At 39.6% G+C, this 21,247-nt stretch overlaps 1 protein-coding gene across 6 annotated transcripts in view; it reads left to right on the forward strand.

The window, feature by feature from the left end:
• LOC113141322 (septin-9-like) overlaps nt 1-20,780 on the forward strand; it is a 68,983-nt gene extending 48,203 nt beyond the window's left edge. For 4 of the 6 annotated variants that reach the window (XM_026325663.1, XM_026325664.1, XM_026325666.1 and 1 more), the window contains 9 exons: nt 11,557-11,766; nt 14,130-14,258; nt 14,431-14,512; nt 14,770-14,907; nt 16,990-17,107; nt 17,769-17,864; nt 18,056-18,152; nt 19,072-19,123; nt 19,365-20,780. In XM_026325663.1, coding sequence (XP_026181448.1) covers nt 11,557-11,766; nt 14,130-14,258; nt 14,431-14,512; nt 14,770-14,907; nt 16,990-17,107; nt 17,769-17,864; nt 18,056-18,152; nt 19,072-19,123; nt 19,365-19,506 — 1,064 coding nt within the window. In that variant the 3' untranslated portion in view covers nt 19,507-20,780. Of the gene's footprint in view, nt 1-3,285; nt 3,393-8,110; nt 8,199-11,556; nt 11,767-14,129; nt 14,259-14,430; nt 14,513-14,769; nt 14,908-16,989; nt 17,108-17,768; nt 17,865-18,055; nt 18,153-19,071; nt 19,124-19,364 lie in introns of those variants that run through there. The other 2 variants (XM_026325668.1, XM_026325667.1) reach the window with 2 other exon arrangements.
• Nucleotides 20,781-21,247: the final 467 nt, after the last annotated feature.

The following is a 21,247-nucleotide window of genomic DNA, read 5'->3' on the forward strand; positions in this document are numbered from 1 at the left end:
CCAGGAAATGGAACAATAGCTAAATGTTTAAAGGCTATGAAGTGGATATTGGTAGATAGATGTATTTGTTATAGCTAAAATATTAAGCTGCATTCTTCAATATGTGAAAGATGCTTATAATGCAATAAAAGTTTGTGTCAGTGTGCAATGAAAGCTAGTACAAATCTAACCAACCTTTTCAAATTTTTTCTGCTTTGTGTTTTTGTATATTATTTTGACCTTAAATAGTTTCCATGCAGCAAATCCTGCATTATGAAGACTGTGGTTAAATGTCTCATCAGTCATGGTAAATGGAATTTGAAACAAAACCTTATAATCACAAAATAAGAGAGCTCACCTGCGTTAGTCTGCTGTCGTCAAGTCTCTGATCTCTCTGTGGTGTACTAGTCGTGAGTAGTTTTAGGTTTCAGTTTTGTTGTAAATGAAACTAGGGAAGCCGGTAATGCTGGTTGGAGGAAACATGATTTGCATATTTTGTTGTCAGTTAGCAGTGAATGCTCTCTTCCCCTATTTTGATGCCATTTATCGTTCATGTCCCTATGGACATGCAGAAGTTCTTATTTGGATATTTTAGTGGAATGTTTCTTGAACAAGAAGAGTCATTCTATACGTTGTCCAGGAATTTTATACGCTGGTTTGGATAGAAATTATCCTGTTTGAGGCTAAGTTTGACAATTATGTGTCCTTTGGATTGCACAGTGAAGGAAAAAAACATTTTAGAATTGGTCTTGGTATTAGCTAGTATTAACAAAGATCAAATTAAAATTGCACCAACTGCAAACTTCATTACCTGCATTTTTGTGCATATTTCTATAATTTTTCTTAATTAAAGTTTTGAGAATAGTTTATTTTTGAGAAGCCCTTTTCAAAATATGTAAGATTGCTACATCTTAAAATCCTAGTTTGACAAAATCTAAACTTAAGCTTAATAATAAACATTTAGCTAATTATAATATTGCTTTTCAAAGCTGCTACCACAAAGTATGACAGCATCACACTCAGCACTGTTTGCGCCTCTCTAGTAGTAGTTGTATAACTCTAACTGCCTTCTACAGCAGCCTTAAGTGTTGCAACTCCACCATCAACCAGCAGGAGATGCTGTCACACAAATAGTTGGCTTCACATGCCTGGGAGGTATTGCTCCTGGAACTCGTAAAGGTTTAGTGTTAGTGCTGCATTTTAAGCCCATTATAGTCTGCATTCAAAATACTGAAAGTAGATCAGTTGACCAGTTGAGGAGCTGCAAAGGAGAGTGAGTGAGAGTGTGGCCTATTTAGGTTATTGTAAATCATTTCAAACCAAGCAAACACTTCCACATTTCACAGAGAATATGATTCATGTGACACCCCGTAAGAGGCAACCCAGCACACACACATCTATATCCTGTATATAATGCACTCTGTGATTAATGATTTGTCGTGATGATGTTTCTGTGTTATGTAATACCTTGGGCAGTTGCAAGGAGCTTTTTCAGGGGTCACCCAGGCTGCCCAATAGTCAACCAGCCAATATATGTCACCATCTTATCTCAGAATAACCCATCAAACCATGTCACTAGTTGTCTCCTCATATTCTCAAAATCTTTTTTGTGTTTTTTATGTGGAAAGGCCATGTCCCCAGCAGGCCAGCAACTCTAACAATGGAGCATGCCAAGCTATGTCAAATCAAACAAGTGATGGCTGGATCACACTTACATACAGGCAGGGTTCACTCAGGAGTGAAGAAGAAACTTTGGACGACAGTGAATGGACATCTGTCTTTATTTTAAAAAAGTCAATTCAGTTTTAATCTATGTGACATCTGTAGTTTTGTGTTAACTTGTGTAAGGTTGACATAGACTGATCAGCACACTGCAGTAAATTGGGGACTAGGTATGGGTGATGATGATGGGTGACATATATTGACATCATTTTCATCACTGTAAAGATTTACAGTAGGACTAACATGATATAATATCCTCCTATGGTCATGTTTACATCATCCAGATAAGATCTATAGGTGTCCCTAATTACTGTGGGATGTGCATTAAGTACATACAAATGGAGCTGAGAGGATTTAAAAGCCACCTTGACACCATAAAACTCCCTAATTTCTAAGATTTGTCATTTCTTAGCTCACGTCAGTTTTTTTACATTCTAGTGTCACCAGTGTGAAAGTCCACTTCACATCACATGTTTAGAGCAAGTGTTTTAAGAGAAAGGTGCCTTAGTTTGAAGAAAATATCTGATTTCCACCTTGTAAAACTTAGTACTATGAGAGTTTTACGTCCTAAGGCCTTTTAGAATAAGACTTGGTTTTGCTCACATGTACAAGACCTTCTATATTTGTGCGTGTGTTTTTTTGTTGTTGTTTTTATATAGACATAGTATAAATTCTAAGTGTAGTAGTGATTCCTCTCTGAGGTGCAGCATGTGCTGAAAAAGGTTTATCTTGACAACTATATTTGATGAGACTAAACAAATCCATCTTTCCAGCCTGTTATGTCTTTATTTTTTCAGAACCACAACTCTTCATTTTGAGGAATGTAGGTGCTGCTCTGAGCGTGTGTGTGTCTGCTCATGTTGCTATAAGGTTACACTGTAGTCCCTGCACTGGTGTATAATTACACTTCCTGTGAGGCTAGAGACAGCTGTTTCCTCTCCTCTTTAATCTCACCAAGATACATGCTCCATAAGAATAGTAATCAGTAGACATAATTAGTTCACTCTCAGGTTTTAAAAAAATAAGTGAAGGCTACACTTTTGAAGTTGAAGAAAATAATGTAGAAAATACACACCATGCCAAAATGTTTGTTAGTATGTTGATAACTGAACACCATGTTAAACACCAACATATGCTCTGTCAAAGGGAATCCCTGTAGTTTGATGTGATATGTGTCAGGTCTGTGTGAGAGGAGTGGTGAGTGGGATGTGATGAGCCAGGAGAGGAGATGATAGGGTCAGGTCAGGTAACTATGATTGTCAATTGTCCCAGGAATTCAGGAGGGGGATATTCAGCTGGCGGTAGGTCACATACATGCCATCGCAGCCTTTTTTTTCCGTAAGTGATATTTACCCAGCTTCTCTTTATGCTTGTTTCTTTTTCCATTTAACAAAATGTTTAGCTCTACGTTTGCACTGTTTTCCTTTGCCCTACAGGATCTCTGCTAAAATTGACTTTGTGTGCATACACATTGGAAGTTTTTTTTTTTTTTTTTTTAAACTCTGTTGTGGGGGTGGGGTATCTGAAGGAAGTGGGTGTGTTTTGTCGCATGCATGCCAAGTCACATGATAGGCTTGGATGGGAGGGGCAGGCAGGGAGCTTCCAGAGCCACAGCAGAGTTTGGCCTTTCACTGGAGCGCTGCACTTCAACAGGGGACGACTCATACACACATACACGCACTAAGCATACGGTGAGTGTTTTGCATATCAGGAGTGTGGTGTGGTGTGGTGTGATGTGATGTGTGCATTTGAAAGACGTTAGAAGCAAACGTAGAAAATATGTTTTCACTTTTTTGTTTTTTTTTGTTTTTTTGTTGGTCTGTTCTGCAGAGATCATCTCTTGTTTTTACATACTTTACTAGGATAAACATCTGTGCATGCCTTCTGTTCTTTTGGATTCCAGCTGTTTATAAGTGTCTAAAGATTAGGCCACTGTTGTTTTTAGCAGTTCAGCGGCAGGTTTAATGAGTATTGTGGCTGTGTTAATATGTTTTCTGCAAAGAAAAGTGGTTCAGGTGTAAGTTTGGATTTCATAGAAGATTTCTAGTTATTCCACTCGTGTTTTCCATTCAGTGTGTGTGTATATATATATACATGTCTGTTTGTAATTAACGTTGTTAATGTTTTGCATTCTCTATGTATTTCCCCCCTAAATGTTGGGTGTCTACTCTGTGGGAAGCTTTGTGATCAGTCTCTATATGTGTCTCAAACACACATGTGCTTGTATACAGACAGTTGTTCCATCATGTTTAGCCCAAGTAGTTTGAAATCAGCAGGTTTTTTTCTTGTTCCTGACATTGTCCACACACTGGATATTTTCTGACAATGATTAATTACAACATCATGTACTGTAGGAAACACAAAGAAGTTTTCATGCAGCTAAGTGAAAGTTTAACTCCACATGTGGTTAGTAGGCTTCACAGAGTGCAGGAGGGAATATTTTAGTTTAGATTCTGCTTTGAAAGGTATTTCTTGGTGAATGGTAATTGGTGGGAAGTAGTCCCTTTTCCTGTCCTGTGTTAGCTTGCTGACTGGCGATGTGGCAGGAGTGTTGCCGGGGATTGACCTGGGGAACACATGGCATAGCTCTCCGACAGTATCAAACCGATGGAAAGCAGCAACCACCTATTTTGCCTCACAGGCATGCACACACACACAGACACACACTTTTACAGACAGAGAGCTGTTGAAAGGAGCTCTGTTGTGGCCCCTGTGCTTTGCCAGGCGAGAACAAACAGTGGCCTTTCACCACTGTTTGAAGACACACTGAAAAGGTCAACGTTACCTTCTGTATCTTCTGTCCATGCTGTGAGTCAGCCAGTAAGTCAGTGTGGTAAGATTGTGTGTCTATTATGGAATTCAGAATCATTACTTTGAAATGCAAAATATTTCAGGAATGTAACCGGAGCTCTGTAATATAAAACTGATTTATGTAGATATACATGTGCACCTCATCCATTTTATATTCATTATAGAAAAGGGATTGTAAAATGTGAGGCATATGAAGTTGTTTTGATTGTACTTAACTTTAACTTTAATTAACATGTGAAATACAAGGTTGTTTCTTTTTTCTTTCAGTTGTCCAAAGACATGATGGGAAAAAATAATCCTTTTTGCCCCTCATCTGTTAACTATCCATCAGTTGTTAATCAGGACATGCTATAATGTAGCAACAACAGTCAGCTATTTATTAAGATAATGTGGGGCTGTTATCAGTGATGAAAAATGCGTTTAATTATCTAAAGTAAGAACTAAATGAAATAAGCAGCCATACTCATGGGAGAAAATTATTGTAGTGGTGAGGTTTTTTTTTTAGGTATTTACAGCTGTTTTGCTCTTGAGGTTTGTATGTGGGTCAGTCACAGAACATAAATACTACTCCTTAGGCCTGGAAATGACCAGAACAAACCTTGTATCACTCTCTCACACACACAAACAATGTATGCTAAGGCTGCTGGTTATGTTGTCGATTGATGGACATGTTTGTGGGCATTCACACATACAGTGAAACATCTGCCTTCTAATCTCAACAATGAAAGAAAGTTGCCCTCTTAGTGATCTGAAGAGACAGCATGCACCTTTTAGTCAGACTAACCTGAGTGGTGTAGCATGTGAAATACATGGCTAAATAATTTATATAAAAGAACTGTTGTCTGTCTGCATATAACTGTTTGTGAAAATCTTGTAGATTAGTTTGACTTCTTCTGACTGTTGTCTCTGATTTGAGGTATGTGTGAGGGCAGAGATCAGATTCCCGAGCCCCCCTGTGTAACCACGCTCACGCTCAGCCAGCCATTTCACTGATACACTTTGACCCACACACTAAGATAAAGAATTACACTGGCTCACTATCACAGCCTGGCTAGTGACTTTAAAATGTCTCTCAGCGAGTGCTTGCAAATTATTGTTAGCTTACTTATTGTTCAGCCTCTTTGCAAAGAGCCTCAGAAAATTAGCTTGTGTGTCAACATAATTATTGGTTAATGTTTAGCAGTTACTCTGGGCTATATGTTTTTTGGCAATTGCATATTTAAGTGAAGAATCTATTACTGCTGTGGAATTGCTTTCCTTATTTGTAGAAATTAAATAGGCAAGCCTTGGACTGGAGAGGTAGTCCACAAGATTGAGTGCTCTTGGTTTTCTTAATATATGACTGGAACCTGGCAAAATTCACTTTATTGCAGTTGAGAGGCATTTTGTGTGATGTCTTCATGTCTTTATGGCAGTTAAAGAGCCAGAAAGACAACAACTCTGTTGTCCTGCAGCGTGGAGACTGAACACATTCCTCTGGCAGTCTAGACAAACCTTTGGGCTTATGCTGCCATTGCAGCAATTTAAAAACATTTCTTAACTGCAAAACGACTAGCTGCCGTGGCTATGTGCTGGATACAACTTGGGCCTTGTAGACTCAAACAAGATTGTTGTAAGTATAGATTGAGTTGCATTGGTTTGTAGCTGTGGAGACATGACAGGTAGTTATCATACATAACTTTACAAGTAACATAAATGCCACATGTGAATCACATGGATTGAACAGAAGAGGCACACACATGTGACACACAGATGTGTATATACACACTGTCCAGGTGACATGATGAGCAATTTGGACCATGCAAGGGTACAATTCTCCAGAGAACTGAATAATGAGGACTCTGGGAACTGGGCCTTACTGCACAAACACTCTGACTTTAATAACACAACAGACCATGTTTGCACTGCCACCACTCCAATTTCCCCTTTTTATTAAGAGATGCTCTGTCAGAGGGTGGGAAAACTGTGTGTACATGTGTGTTCCTCCCCTGGGTCTTTTGCAAACCCATGTGGTCTGGGGTATAATTGATTCTCAGCTGGAGGGCAGCTTGAAACACCAGTTCAAAGTAATCTATTGGCCACATGTGCTTTATTCTCTGTACTCAAGTTTCTCAGTTGTTTGCACCATATTTTACACTTACGGGAATGTAAATACAGGACCATTGGAACAGATGTTTTTAAAGTGAGCCCATAAAAAGATTTTAGATGAGCGCAAGATCCAAATAACCCATTTATTGGATTAAGCCACTAATGTGCATATGACATGGCTCTTCTGACAAGTAGTAGAATGACTCGACCTAAAAATATGTTGCGTTCAAGCTGCTTCCCCACTTGGAGGGATTATACATAGTGACAGATATTTGTTACACCCCCTCACAGATGCTTCAAAGTGATTAGTGAGAACATCAGGGAGAAAAAAAGTAGGTCTGCTTTAAAGTCATGTGGCACAATGAGTACTTACACAGTACTGTGTAATCTAGTTGTATAACCTAGCTCTAACGTACTGCTTCTAGATTTGTACCTAGAAACTGCAATTTACATTTACCGATATCAATCTGAATACATTCTAATTAGAGCTAGTAAAATGGAAATATCACAATAACGCCAATACTTTCATCTAGTATTTAGTAGCACACTGATGCAAGCTTTGTTTAGTTGATCAGTTACATTGACAGTTATATAGTGTGCTGTACTGGTTTAAGTTGGTAATAAGTAGCAAATTTAATATTAAAACTAAAATGTTGGAAAATACTTGGTACTTCCTGCAAAGTCACAGTCCAGTGAGTGAGTCACTGCTAGATAGCAAACATACGTTTTTGGTCCAAGTTCACAATCTTTTCTTTTTCTGGGTTTCTTCTCTTATGGTTGCAGTCAGTTTGTGTGAAGTGTTAAACGTCTGGTTTGTTGTAAGGGGACCAACCTCAGCACAACTCTTTTCAAACCTAAACTGGGAACATGACCTCTGACCTGTTCGCCACGCTGTCAAGATCAACACCCCGGACAGCGAAGGCATGGCTCAGTGGTTCTGACCACATCTCCACTAAACATAGATGACACAGTCATAGTTCTTCATAGTTCATAGTTTCAGTGCCATTTAAAAAGACCATGCAGTGAAGAGGGACATGTTTAGCTGGTTTCAACTGAATTTACATCCCTGTATGGAGGCTTGTGTGCAGTTACTGAGGAATGCCCCAGGCCCAAAAGTAGAGAGAATAAATCACAAACTACTTTCCACAAAGTTTTTTTTTTTTTTCCTTTTCCTATTTTCTATACTCCATCCTCTGTCATCCTTTTCTTGTCTTTTTCTGTCTCCCCCCTCCTCAACGTCTTCATCCTCTTCTTGATTAAATCTTTTCTTGCTACTTTGACTCAATACTTCTTTTCCCTCTATGCTCTTCTCTTCTTTTCTCTCCTCCAAAATGTTTTGTGGTACATGAGACTGCTGGCCACATTTTCAAAAAGCAAAGCAATCTGATACTCCTGGAAGCTTTGGAAAAAAGTAATTCTTTAGTGTGTATAATTGAAAACAGTATCACAGCAAGTCCAATGACTCATTCTCTGCTTTCCAAATACTCAAACTCATTTTGCTTTCTTACAGACTGAGGAAACACTTTATCCATGTCATCTTGTAACTGAATCTGGTACAAGGGAAAACATTTTAGAAAATACAGCTGAAGGACACAGAGGTGATTTAAACCAAATGAAAAACTGATGTCATCTTATTGTGCCCACGCTTTTTTTTTTTCCCCCACTGATCACTGGTCTGCTTTTAAACTTCCTTGGTATATAGGAAAACATGCTTCCTTTCATGACAGTAGTATGTAGTAGTAGTATGATTATGCTGGTGTTGCCTATGGGGTGTATAGTAGTGGGCCATTACTGTGTTAATTTGATTAAACCCTACTTTTATTTTGAAATATTAATCATGTAAGCACCAGGTCTCCTTACAAGAAAGGGCCACAAAGGTTGTTCAAAATGTGGGGCCCATCTTGGGTGATATTGTACTTCAGTGGTTCAAATATCTTTAAGAATTGTTGCTTTTGTTTATCAAAACCAATCTCCAAATCTTAAGAGGTTTGTGCACCTGCAGAGTTGCCTCCATTACCTGGTTATTTCTCCAGCCTTGGGTAGGATGATGTTATTGTGTTGTTGTACTCCCTTATAAATACAAGATGGGGTATCAGACAGGCTTGCCTGTCACTTCAAACATTGCAGGTGTTTCAGAAGGTTTGCTTAACATGGCCTTTAAAGCTGATGGATGTGATATAGTTCATCCCTATTTAATACTTTTTATTTTTCTGTCAGGCCAGAGTTGGTGAGACTGGGTAATGTCTACCAGCTGGTAAACCACAAGAGCCTGACATTTTTCATGTGGAGGTCAGATATCTTTAAGCATTTATAGGGTCGTGCTCCAACTGGCTGTCTCCTGACACCTGTGTTTACTTGCTAGGAACCATTATAGGTCTGGAGCACACGGCCTCATGAAGGAGATGAAGGTACTGATAAATGATTTGCATATCCAGATGTAGGTTATTTGCCAGTCAATTTCTATTCAATCTCCAGACAGCAGGTTTGATATAGTGTCTTTCATTTACAGGTTGACATTCTTGTACCAACATCATGACATTGTGGAGTATTGAAATTGATGGCACAGCAATAAAAGTTTCCTACCTGTAATGAAACTGATTTATTTTCATTGCTGGGTTTCCCACAGTATTGCTCTAAGACCTTTTTGTGTATTGCCAGGTAGTTCAACACTACTTTGGCGTGGTGTGCATTCATGAAGTACAGTTAACAGTGCTCTGAACAGTCTTGCTGCTTGTATCTGGGAAACCAGCTAGTTAAGATGCAGGCTATAGAGACAGCTCTCCTTGTCTTTCTGTTGTCTCATATCCATTCTGTCTTTTGGTGCCCTTGGTATATTCCAAGTCAGACTAGGGGATTAGTCTATGTTTCTGTTTGTTCAACTGAACCCACAGCTTGTTGGTACAGTCGATGAGGTACTCATTTCAGGATAAGACCTTGCATCAGATATATTTACTGTATTTGTATACAACTGTTTCAAAAAAATGTAAACACTGACCTGAGTTCAGGTGCAGATTATTGAGACATATAAACTTGATCTATCTGAGTTGAATGATGATGGTTATTTTCTTTGTGTTTTGCAGATGTAGCTGTTGGATGATATTTGGAAACACTAAGGCTGAATCTCAAGTGTCTGTTAAGCGAATTGATTTTATGCTTTTGATACTTTTCCTATTACCATATCTCAGGTGACGCTCAATTATTGCACCCTTTCCTGTCATAGCATCTCTATACAGTGCATAACTTGTCACAGACGCATTGGTGAAACATCACCAATCAAGATCAAGATGAGCAGTGGCAAGCAGACCATAATTGGACAAGGGTTGTGCAACGTGAAATAATGGTAATCAGAAGGAAGAAGTTTGTAAAAATGACAACAAATGTAATGTTCATGATATAAGTGAAATAGTGGAACAAAGAAAAGATAAAGGAGTGGAGAAAATAAGAGGTCATTCAAACATGTCAGACAAACAAGAAGTAAGAGATGGAGTGTCGAGGAGAAACGGTTGATTGGAGAGAGTCAGTGTATGGAGGGAGGAAAGGGTCAGGGTGAGAGCAAGAGACAAGAGCAGAGGTATGGGAATGTGGGAGGTGCAGAGGAGAGGTTGAGGGCAGTGAGCTACAGTTAGTTGCTGACTGATTGCTGGAACAGGATGGGGAAGTGGTGAAGGAGGCCAGGAGAGCTGCTTCCATAGGTCGGTCTCTATGACACATGCTTACACACACACACACACACACACAATGGAGCACATTATAAAGTAAGTCAGTGGTGAATGTGAACCACCATCAAGTTTCTACAGAGGTGTTATTCTTTATGGAATTTGTTCCATTAATCACTTACAGTGCCAACTTGAAGTGTAAGTTCTACCAGAAGTGGTGTTATTCTCTGTTAATTTAATTCCCAGAGTGATACAAATGAACTGGTCAGGGCTCTGGGCAACTTCTCCAGGTGGCAGGCCAAATGCTGCGGAGAGGGATTTGTGCCTGAGCTGGAATCCAATAGCTGTGAAATTTTTGGCAGCCAGTCTTGGCAGATGGTCACCTATATGTGCGTGTTCATGCCTGTATGTGTTTGCAGGGTGTGTGTGTACAAGATCATGGTGACCAATGGATTTAAATGCACAAACTCAAGCATGGTCTATGTATGTATGTATGTATGTATGTATGTATGTATGTATGTATGTATATGTAAGCCTTGTTAGATTTGAGTGGGTCAGCAGTCTCTCTTTTCCACTCTCAAATTAATGGGACAGTAATACTCCAGTGAGGGGAGGGAGGCCTTGTGAGGGACATTAGCTACATGAACCACTATCCACAGACAGAAATAAACACTGTAAAACCTTCACACATTGTTCAGCAGAGCTACAGCCACTCTCTGCATGAACAGATCATAGTGAACATATTAAAAATTGAATATTTATATTATGATTCAGCACACAACCAGTGGCATTCCACAGAAGGACATTAAGCTAATCGTTATCAAAACAAATTGCAGAGATAACCTCCTGCCAAGAGCAAAATGCTTTAAAACTACAGTGTGTTTGGAAACGTTTTCTGTTGAGTCCGTGTTGGCATGGGTCCAGCCATACTCTCTGAAAGCCTGTAGGTGTTTTCAAAATCTGTGTGTGTATGTGTATTGTTTGATTATAAAGCAAGCTAAAACAATCAGCCACTTTGGTTCTGTTGAAGTAAGAGTTTAACAAGATTTTTATATGGATTGTGATTTTCATGAAACAAAAAGGAGTTGATCACATTTTGGGAAAAATGACAGTGTAGCAGAACATGTCTATGTCCTTACCTTACTTACAGTGCTTGATTTTTTTATTATTCTTAAAATTGCTAGCCAGACATTTTTTTGTCACTTTTGTCCACCTCTATCCCCTCCAACCATTTACTCCAGCATGTTACATATCAGCAACTAATCTTTAACCTTATGTCACTTTTCCTCTGTCAAATCAGGGCCAGAGGTGAATTCCAGCTACAGCAGCAGTGCCATGTCTGAGGCGGTGGTGCCTGATGTGATGGTCTCTGCAGGTGTGGGCGGCCTGTACGGCGAGAAGGCCAGTGGCCCCGTGATGGACTTCAGTTATGTTGGCATTGATGCCATTCTGGAGCAGATGAGGAGAAAGGCCATGAAGCAGGGTTTTGAGCTTAACATTATGGTTGTGGGTAAGTAGGGCATATGCACACACTAAACTTCCAGTGATATTGTCCAGACTCGATGAACTTATTAGGCAGTTACCTCAGTATCAAACTACATTTAGTGTTTTTTATTAAGCTTAAATGTCATGTAAGCATGGGGTAGGGGATTAGTGGACTTGTTAGCCTTTCTGAGTTTTTCTTCATATCCATGTGCATAATAGACACTTCAGCCTGAGAAAGTATTGCTGTGAGAATAGAGTAGCTGCGTGAAAGGAGAGAACATACATTATATCACAATATGTTAAATAATTCCATCCAAAGTGTCACTAAAGCTGTCTGGAAGATTTTGTTTTCACCACTGAACATTTGACTGGTGAATTCAAATTCTTTTGCACCATAAGTAAGAGTTGGTAAGAGTCTCTATCTTTTACCTGCTTTGACAAACGCACACCAATAAAACAAAAGACAAGAAGCACTTTAGTCTTTTGTCATTTGCAGAAGTGAAATATGCAAGAAACGCTTTCAAAGTAATTTCATTGGAAAGGGGGAAATCTGATTACTGAGCTGCAGCATGTATTCACAATAACCAGGTTACTACAGTGTATTTAAAGACGTTCAATTATCCAAGTAAGGATAAAAAAAAGGACTAAAACATATAATCTAAAGGTAGAAGTTTCTGCAGTGTAGGTGGTCAGAGGGATTGTACTCAAACCTTGACATTACAAGGCTGTATGCATAATAACATATTCTACACTGAAAGGGTGGATTTTTATAATCAGAATTTTTCTGCTCTCTTTCTGTTATATGTATTCAACCTGTTACACATGATAGTTAAATGTATTTTTATTTCAAAACAACCACAGCTAACTGTTGTGTCCTGTTATTCACCTAGAGGATAATAGTGTTTTCTCCCTAATCAAGTCTTCAAACTGAGGCATCAAACATATTTTAATAAGCAGCTGCACAGCAGAATTTGAAACTCTCACTGTGATCAGACACCATTTAAAATTGAAGCTAATTGCACACATCTATAGCTGCAAAGTTGACAAGCCACCATAAAACCCACTTCACCTCCTCTGGATGATGCTGCGCCAGTCAGTCTGTTTCATTGTCAAATAAAAAAAGCTTGCTTAAGAAGCAGCCTTAGGGCTGAGACTGATTTGTGTAAAGTTGTTGAAGCAATGGCAAACAAAACTAAACAAACTTAGTTTCCATGTGTTGTTTGCATTAAGGTGAAATCCTATTCTACCACTTATAAAAATGACTGGGTTGGTATGGGGGATTTTGGCATCACAATACTGTTGTTAGACTAAGACACTTTGGGAAAGACAGTTGTTGTAGAAAGGGTGGACAATGGACACTGCAGAATGTGGAATTAATCCTGCCACATTTTACAGTGTCCACAGCTGTCTCACAGCTTCACATCTCACTGATGTATAAATTTCATGTAATAAAATCAGCAGCTGTTAGTTCTTTTAGTATTTTCTGTATCAATCAATTCATGCATGTAACATGTGCTGCTCAATGTGATTGTGTCCATCCCCATAAATCAGCGAAGGTCTCAATGTTGACGTAACCCAGAGCTGAACTGGGAATGTTTGCTGCCCAGTGGGCCCCCTCACACTCCTCTCCATTAACCCATGCTGAGGTTAGCATGGTGTACAGGGATCACAGTTGGTCCCATCCATACAGACATTTGGGCAGACAGTTGTTAATGTCCCACAGACAAGAGTTTTGCTGGTTCATATCCTTTTTATAATAAAGCTGACCTCAGTCCACCTTATATGGATAGATATTACACTGTAACATCATGTTTTCGGCAAAAAAACGGCAACTATTCAGGCAATGACTTATTTAATTTTTTTTTTTTTTTTTTTTTTACTGTTTACTCTGTTTTTGTATTAAATAATTTATCTGTTCAGAAAAGTGCTGTTAGTAAAGTTTACAAACTTACACTGAAAAGTAAAGTTATTGTATAATGTCCCTGAATGTCAGCCAGAATTTAAAAAGCATAGTATTTAATATTTCATTGGACTAGACTGCATCAATAATGTGCAAGGGCGTCTGCATTTGTGTTCACCCAGTGCACATAAATTAAAGCTGGTTTACCTTGGATCCAGACAGCCCTTTTGATATTGTGTTTGGGTTGTAGTCATGTGTATTGATGGCTTTGCTGGCAGTGTTTGTGCAGACAGACGCCTGCAGCCTGTCACTGCTTTAGCCTGCCTGACAGACTGAAGTTGTCCTGAGTTTAAAACTGTCATGGAAAACAAACTCGTTTTATTATGGCACCAGTGTTACATTGAGTAGACTGTTGTATACCTATAGTGCTAGCATGTGTGTCTTTGTCACTGTCTCCCTCTCTGACTTGACTGGATTTTTGCTTACAGGACAGAGTGGCCTGGGAAAGTCTACTCTGATGAACACGCTGTTCAAGTCTAAAGTCAGCCGTAAGTCGGTGCTGGCCACAGCCCAGGAGAAGATCCCCAAAACAATCGAAATCAAGTCCATCAGTCATGGTATGACTCTCTTGAAACCCTGATTCTTCTGTGGCCTGTTTCGTTGGTTGCTTTTCTGTCCCTTTCTGTTGGTGTTTCAGCCAAAATCTCACCAATCTCACACTCCTTTTACTCTTTACCTTCTGTATTTACACTATTCCCATCAGACTGTATCATCTGTTTTTACATGCAGATATTGAGGAGAAGGGAGTAAGAATGAAGCTGACAGTCATTGACACACCAGGCTTTGGCGACCAGATCAACAATGAGAACTGGTATGCTACAACTCTACAACTCACTGCAATAACTATACAAACAATGAGATTTAGTGGTGCCTAACTAGATGCTCATTCATCGAGCTTTACCTGTTTCCTTACTTTTCCTTTTCCTGTTTCCTCCTCACTCTCTGGGCCCGTCCCTCTCCCCTTCACTTTCTTTGCTGTCTTTATGTTGCATTTTTCATCTCTTATCCATCCATCTCCTTCCACTTCCTTTCATGCAACTCCCTCGATCCATCCATGACATGGTCTAGCTGGCAGCCCATCATGAAGTTCATTAATGACCAGTATGAGGCATACCTGCAGGAGGAGATCAACATCAACAGGAAGAAAAGGATCCCAGACTCCAGAGTCCACTGCTGCATATACTTCATCCCCCCGACCGGACACTGGTAAGGACACTTATGAACATAAACAAGCATGGTTTAAAAATAGGTTCATGGCCACAGAGAAGTTCACCTAAGTATTAAAAAGAAAACACAAAGTCAGGGGCTAACACATTTCTACCTACCACAACCACCAAAATCAGGCCTCACCAGTGAGTCGCATTCACTATTCAGATCCACAATAGATTTGCACTGAGTATGTTGCAGGTTGCCAGGCAACAGCAGCATATGGAGCATGTCTGCTTTTGCAAGCACAGTCTGGATCTGCTTATTCATCTTCTACTCAAAGCTCATAGCGCTGTTTTTTTTTTTGTTTTTTTTTTTCTTCCACAGTATCTGAACCAACTGCAGTTTTGGCCAATTATATGACGTCTTTGTTATTGAGTTTTATAAGATAACCTAGATACATTTTAACCTGATTGCTGCTTTAGCCAGTTTAATTGTGAAATGTTTTGTTCAACCATAATGTACTTTCTTATAAAATAAAGCAAAAATTACATTACACTATTTTTTGCTACATCTCAAATGACAGAAGTTCAAACTTAAATCAGTAGCAAATTGATTTTATGAGACATTTGTGTCCAGAATTATGAAATTTGTATTAAATATATGTTTCTTTCTAAAGAAAGTGTGCACAAGTTGATTTGAGTTTGTGTCACTGTCTTTTATGATCTGCCTACCTCACAGTAAAGACCAGTAAAGTCCCTTTTGGAATGTCTTTGAAAACACTAGTCCTAATCAGTACCCCAAAATCAGTTTGTGTCTAGTCTGGTCTGGTCCTCTAAATGCCTCCTTATCAGTGACTTTAGCTTTATTACTCTAGTTTCTCTCACTTGTTCACGACGTGGTCCAGGGAGGGGGTGAGTGCAGCCAAGTCATTCGATAACTAATGTTGATGTGACCTTGGTTTCATTTACGTGACAATACAGTTGAATTACTTCAGCTGCAGTGCTTCTACACACTGCCTTATTCAGACTGTTTATTCTGAAACTTTTGAGTGCGAAGCAGAACGAAGTGTGTCTCTGACTACTCACCTCTCGCTGAACATACACACAAGTACATCCCTGCAGGTTTCTGTTCAGTACTGTGTAACATCTCACAGAACACATGCACATTGACACATGCAAACACTGGAAAGATGGGCTTCTTGCAGCACAATGTCCCAAGTTTCTCTCACTGGATCTCTTACAGACACACACATCTGGCTCTGATCAAACTGCGTAAACTGGCCTCCCTCTTCAATTCCTATTGGCTCAGCCCTGCTCTGTTCAGAGCGCTGGGGGCTGGGGTATACTAGCAGAAGATATTCGGGGGGGGTGCACTTAGTCTTACATATCCATTGACTGATAGATTCACCATGCATTTTATAGCTTTTGCATTTGTGTAACTTGAGTCCAGCCAGTGGCAGTTCTTGGGAGAATGTTGAAAGCAGCTGAGGATAGACAGACGACAGGGCAGGAGGATCAACAGGATGACAGATTAGAGTGCTGCACCTCTGTGTGTCCTGGCCTGTCTTTACTCAGCCAGGGGCTGGTATGAAATGGTCCCCCTGTCTGTATGGCCCACCTAGCAACGTTTCATGTTGATTCAACACTGCAGATGTCACATAGTCTGGCCAGCAGCTGCTCAGGGTATTCCTTGAAAAGCCCTAATGGGAGAGAGGCAGGAAGGACGAGAGCCATAGAGTCTGTGTGGCTGCCTGGGTGCGTGCAGTCAATTTTGCACTTTTGTCTTCTGTGTGTGCTCTTCCATGAGTGCACAGGATGCCATGTTGACTGTGTCCAGTCTTTGTTGAAGTGTTAGCAAGGCCACACTGCTCTTAACATATTTGTCTAACTGCAGAAAAGGCCAAAGCTCCTAACACTAACCACAACTCCTCTCTACTTTATCAAGAATTTCTAGAATATGATTAGGTCAGGGAAGAAAGGTGAACAGGTAGAAATATAAGCATGTCAGTATGTACAAGAAGTGTTAGGGAAATCTGCCCTCTGGTGGAAGAGTTTTGTGTTGTATTTTTATGTTTGTGTTTTTGCTTTTAATTTCCCCAGTGTCTCACTTGTTCTCTCACATATTCACTTTCTTTTTCAGTCTGCGGCCTCTTGATGTAGAATTCATGAGACGTCTCAGTAAAGTGGTCAACATTGTCCCAGTCATTGCCAAGGCAGATACACTCACCCTAGAGGAGAGGGACTTCTTCAAAAAGAAGGTAAAATCCTTGTCTTTTGTTTTTGTTCTGCACTTTTTGTGTTTGTGGGGCAGCAAGCAAAGATGGGAAAAGTGTCTGTGTTTTCCCTTCACTCTTTGGAGAGTCAAAATAGATTTCTAGACTCCAGATAGAGCATGAGTATCTGTCTTTTTCTTTCTTTTTTGTCTCACTTAATAAGACTACAGCCTTTCCTTTGTATATTTTTATTGGCATCATCTTCAAGGATCTCAGGCTTTCCCTTCCTTTCATTAGCAGCGAGGAAGCTAAACACCCCTTGCTCTGTGTGTGTGTGTGTGTGTGTGTGTGTGTGTGTGTGTGTGTGTGCGCGCGCGCGCGTGTGCGTGCGTGCGTTAATATGTGCATGGCCAACTTGGCATTTACACAGGTTTGCAAGGAATTCCTCTTGAATTCCTCCTAAGTTTTTTGTTTTCACACACACAGTGACTATAATTAGGCCCAAAATTTTGGAGTATATTAGTAGACAGATTAGTGTAATAGCACCTTAATATATAAATAGAGAGATAGATAGATATAAAGTGCATTTGTTTGTCTCCTAAAACTGTTTCAAGTACATTTTCCTAATCATTCCTGTATTTAAATACGTTAGATGCTATTCTTTGGAGTGGGTTAAAGGTTTGTTTTCTTTGTTTCAACTCACCAGATCAGAGAAGAGCTGCGAGCCAACGGGATTGATGTGTACCCTCAGAAGGAATTCGATGAGGATGCAGAGGACAGAATGATCAATGAAAAGATCAGGGTGAGGGGGTCATTACAAAGCCCTGACCTTAACAGATACAGAATGTAACATCTAGGGCAGGGACTGTGACGAATGTTCAGACATTCCTCCCTATGGAGCACTGCCATCTAAAATGTATTCAGTATCATTCCTAAGAATCGTATACTTGAATGATTTCTGACTCCATTGTTGACACTTGGGCTTTTGAGCAGGAGATGATCCCATTTGCTGTGGTGGGCAGTGACCAGGAGTACCAGGTCAATGGTAGGAGGCTGCTCGGGAGAAAGACCAAGTGGGGAACCATTGAAGGTACAACCCTCTCTCTTATTTCAGACCCCATTTCCTTTGTTGTTCTTCTATTTAGATCTTTATTTCTGAAAGACACTCCAGACAGAATTTGTCAGTATGTGCATAACTAACCAAGGAGTGTTTCTGATGAGAAGACACAATACGCTATAGGTGTATATGACCTCACTGAGTCAGTCACTAAAACAGTTCAGTGTCTAGACTGCTGTCTTGCAATGTGCAGCTAGCTCAGGCCTCTAGCAGTCCCAGTCCCCAGCAGGCCTCATTTGTTTGATTGCCTTGATCCAAACATCCCTTTTTGTATTACAAAGAATACATGGTAGATACTCAAATACAGTATGTTGTGGCCAGGAAACCTTTTCATGGGTGTAGGTGTTCAAAAATAGATTAATAGTAGTGTTTTCTGTTTGGCTTGTAGTGTAGCTGTTAATCTTTATCAATTGCCTGTATTGTACCAGCATGGTATTGTGGTTTGTTAACATCCACTCTTACTGCATGACTGGTCTTTCAATATTTAATTCTGTAATCCACTCCAGAAAAGAGGCACCACCCTGCTATCAAGTGTATCATAAAGGAAGTTTCATTTCCTGCAGAGTGTGCTGTGCAGACACACACACACGCGTCTGGCAAGAATTGTTTGAGAAGTTAGTCTTATCTCTTCAGAAGAACTGGGTAATTGATGTTAGGAACAGATATCAGCAGTAGGAGAGGACATCAGAATGCGAGAGAACCTCTGTTTCTGGACAGCACACTGAGATCACTGACTCCACCTAGTGGACTTTTCAAGAAGCTCAACAGTAACTGCTCACATACTGTCAGCAATCATTTGCCAGTTACGCCTAATGTTGCCTGTTTTAACTCACTTTTGATTATTTTATTTTATTCATTTATTGATGCCTCATTGCTTTTCTCTCTCTCTTAGTTGAGAACATAGCTCACTGTGAGTTTGCCTATTTACGGGATCTCCTCATCAGGTGAGTGAATTTTGTCTTCACATCAGAATGTCACCGCTATGTTTTATGACACAAAGCTGCTCTTATCTCCAAAATACTTCTACTGTCCAAGTCAGCACATGCAAAGCCCAAACATCCAAATGCAATAATAGTAAGCTGAACATATTCAAGTGGAGAGGGACTAAATATAATTATGAAGGTTTGTTGTTCTCTTTTTCTTGTTACTTATGTGTGTCTGTTTTTGTGTTGTTGTTTTTTTCAGGACCCATATGCAGAACATTAAGGACATCACCAGCAGCATCCATTATGAAATGTATCGTGTGAGGCGCCTCAATGAGAATAACACAGTGGTGGCTCATGCCAATGGTATCCCAGAGCATCATCTTGTCGCCCATGAGATGTAACCACCTGCTACCCTGTCAAAGTTGATCTCAGCGGTGTGTCATTCATTTGCTGTGAGACTTTAACCTTCATTGATGGCCTTCCCACCCCTCCAGCTCCAATCTCACAGGTGGGATACAAACTAAAGCCTGTGAGAGGAACTTTATTCTCAATCATTTTCTGTGGCTAAATGGACAGTTGATGTCAGTTCATAAACACTATCCTATCATGTAACTGACAGTTTGTAGAGAAGTTTGATTCTTTGAATTGTGCCTTCAGCTTGATTTACCTACTTCCACATCTTACAGTTAGCCTTTTACATTTGGTGCCAAAGCTTAGGCACCTGCCAAACAAAACAGACTGACCGTCAATGTATTTCAGTCAGAATTTCCTTAATCTGTAACATGTTACTCCTGTCCACTTTTACTCTTTTTGTTTGATATTTTTAGCAGTGCTTATAAGAATTCATGTCATTACAGAAGCACATTTTTCTCTTTCTATGCACACAACTTGTGTGGGAAGTGATATTCATTGTTGCACTTGATCACTACATCTGTCGTTGACAAAGCCTGTTGGAAAAGAGCAAGGCAGCATTTTTCCAACATGCGGTACACTACAGTCATCCTGGTCTGTCTATTGTGTGATGCAGTGTAGCGTCATTCAGCTGAATCCCCATAGTTTAAAGAAAAACGATTAGCAAATAGCACATCATATGTTTATCTTTTTGTCACAAGCTGTGTTTTGCTTTAAGTGTAACATGTTTGTCACCTTAAATGTGGATGTCAGATCCTCAACGTCTTTTTAAATTTGCAGTAATTAACAGAAATATCTTAAGTGTGTTTTAAGATGAGTAAGTATTTGAGCACGAGATTAAATGTGAACATTGTGTCATTTATTGATGTCCATTTATTCAGATTATTCACACACATTCTTCTCCTGCTTTGGGCCCCATGATAGTGTCTTATTTATTGGAGAGTTTGTAAGCATTTTGGCTGAAACTGGAAAGAAAGGTGTGTTGGTGCCAAGTGGACAACATTTTACAGTATATATTTCTTGGTCCTTTTCCCTTGTTTTTTGGAAAAAAAAATCTGGTGTCCCATTGACCAGTCTACTTTTTTCATTTATTTACCATGGTATACCACAGATCTTTGTCTGTTTAAATCATATGTAATTCCCTAAATTGTCACTCATGCTCTGTCCTGTATATTCTTCTATGTTCTGATACTTTTTTGTACTTGTGTTATTGATAACAAATATTCCTTTATCTTATTTTAAAGAAATAAAGTTTAAAGTTGTACATTTTTCTTTTAATAATCTTTCTTTTATTAGTTTACTTACTTTTTTCTGTACTGAGAACAGTACAGAATCAGTCTACAGAAGAGCATAAGATGTACAATCATAATGTGTGAACAGCTCATATCCCCTGACTATAGACAAGCTTTAGGAAATTTTCTACTATACTGGATTACCATGACATTTAATCGCAGGTGTAATTCACATTCTGGAGCACTTTAATTACCATGTCATTAAGCTTTTCCTTGATGAGACTCTGAAATCAATATGGCTGCCTGCTAGGTCAGTGCATGGCAGATTAGCGCTAATTACTTGAATGCATGAGTGCGTGTTTTGTTCCTCAGTAAGCAAGACGGGCGAAGATGAGTCCTGAGGTCCAGAGAAGGCCTTGGATCAGTGTGAGGATGTGCAGGCGTCAGCATCCTGAGGTATGGGAGCAGCAGCAGAATGTAGGCAAATAAAAAGTGATGT

The sequence above is a fragment of the Mastacembelus armatus genome, chromosome 8 (genome assembly GCF_900324485.2).
Source record: "Mastacembelus armatus chromosome 8, fMasArm1.2, whole genome shotgun sequence".
In the NCBI taxonomy this organism is placed as follows: domain Eukaryota; kingdom Metazoa; phylum Chordata; class Actinopteri; order Synbranchiformes; family Mastacembelidae; genus Mastacembelus; species Mastacembelus armatus.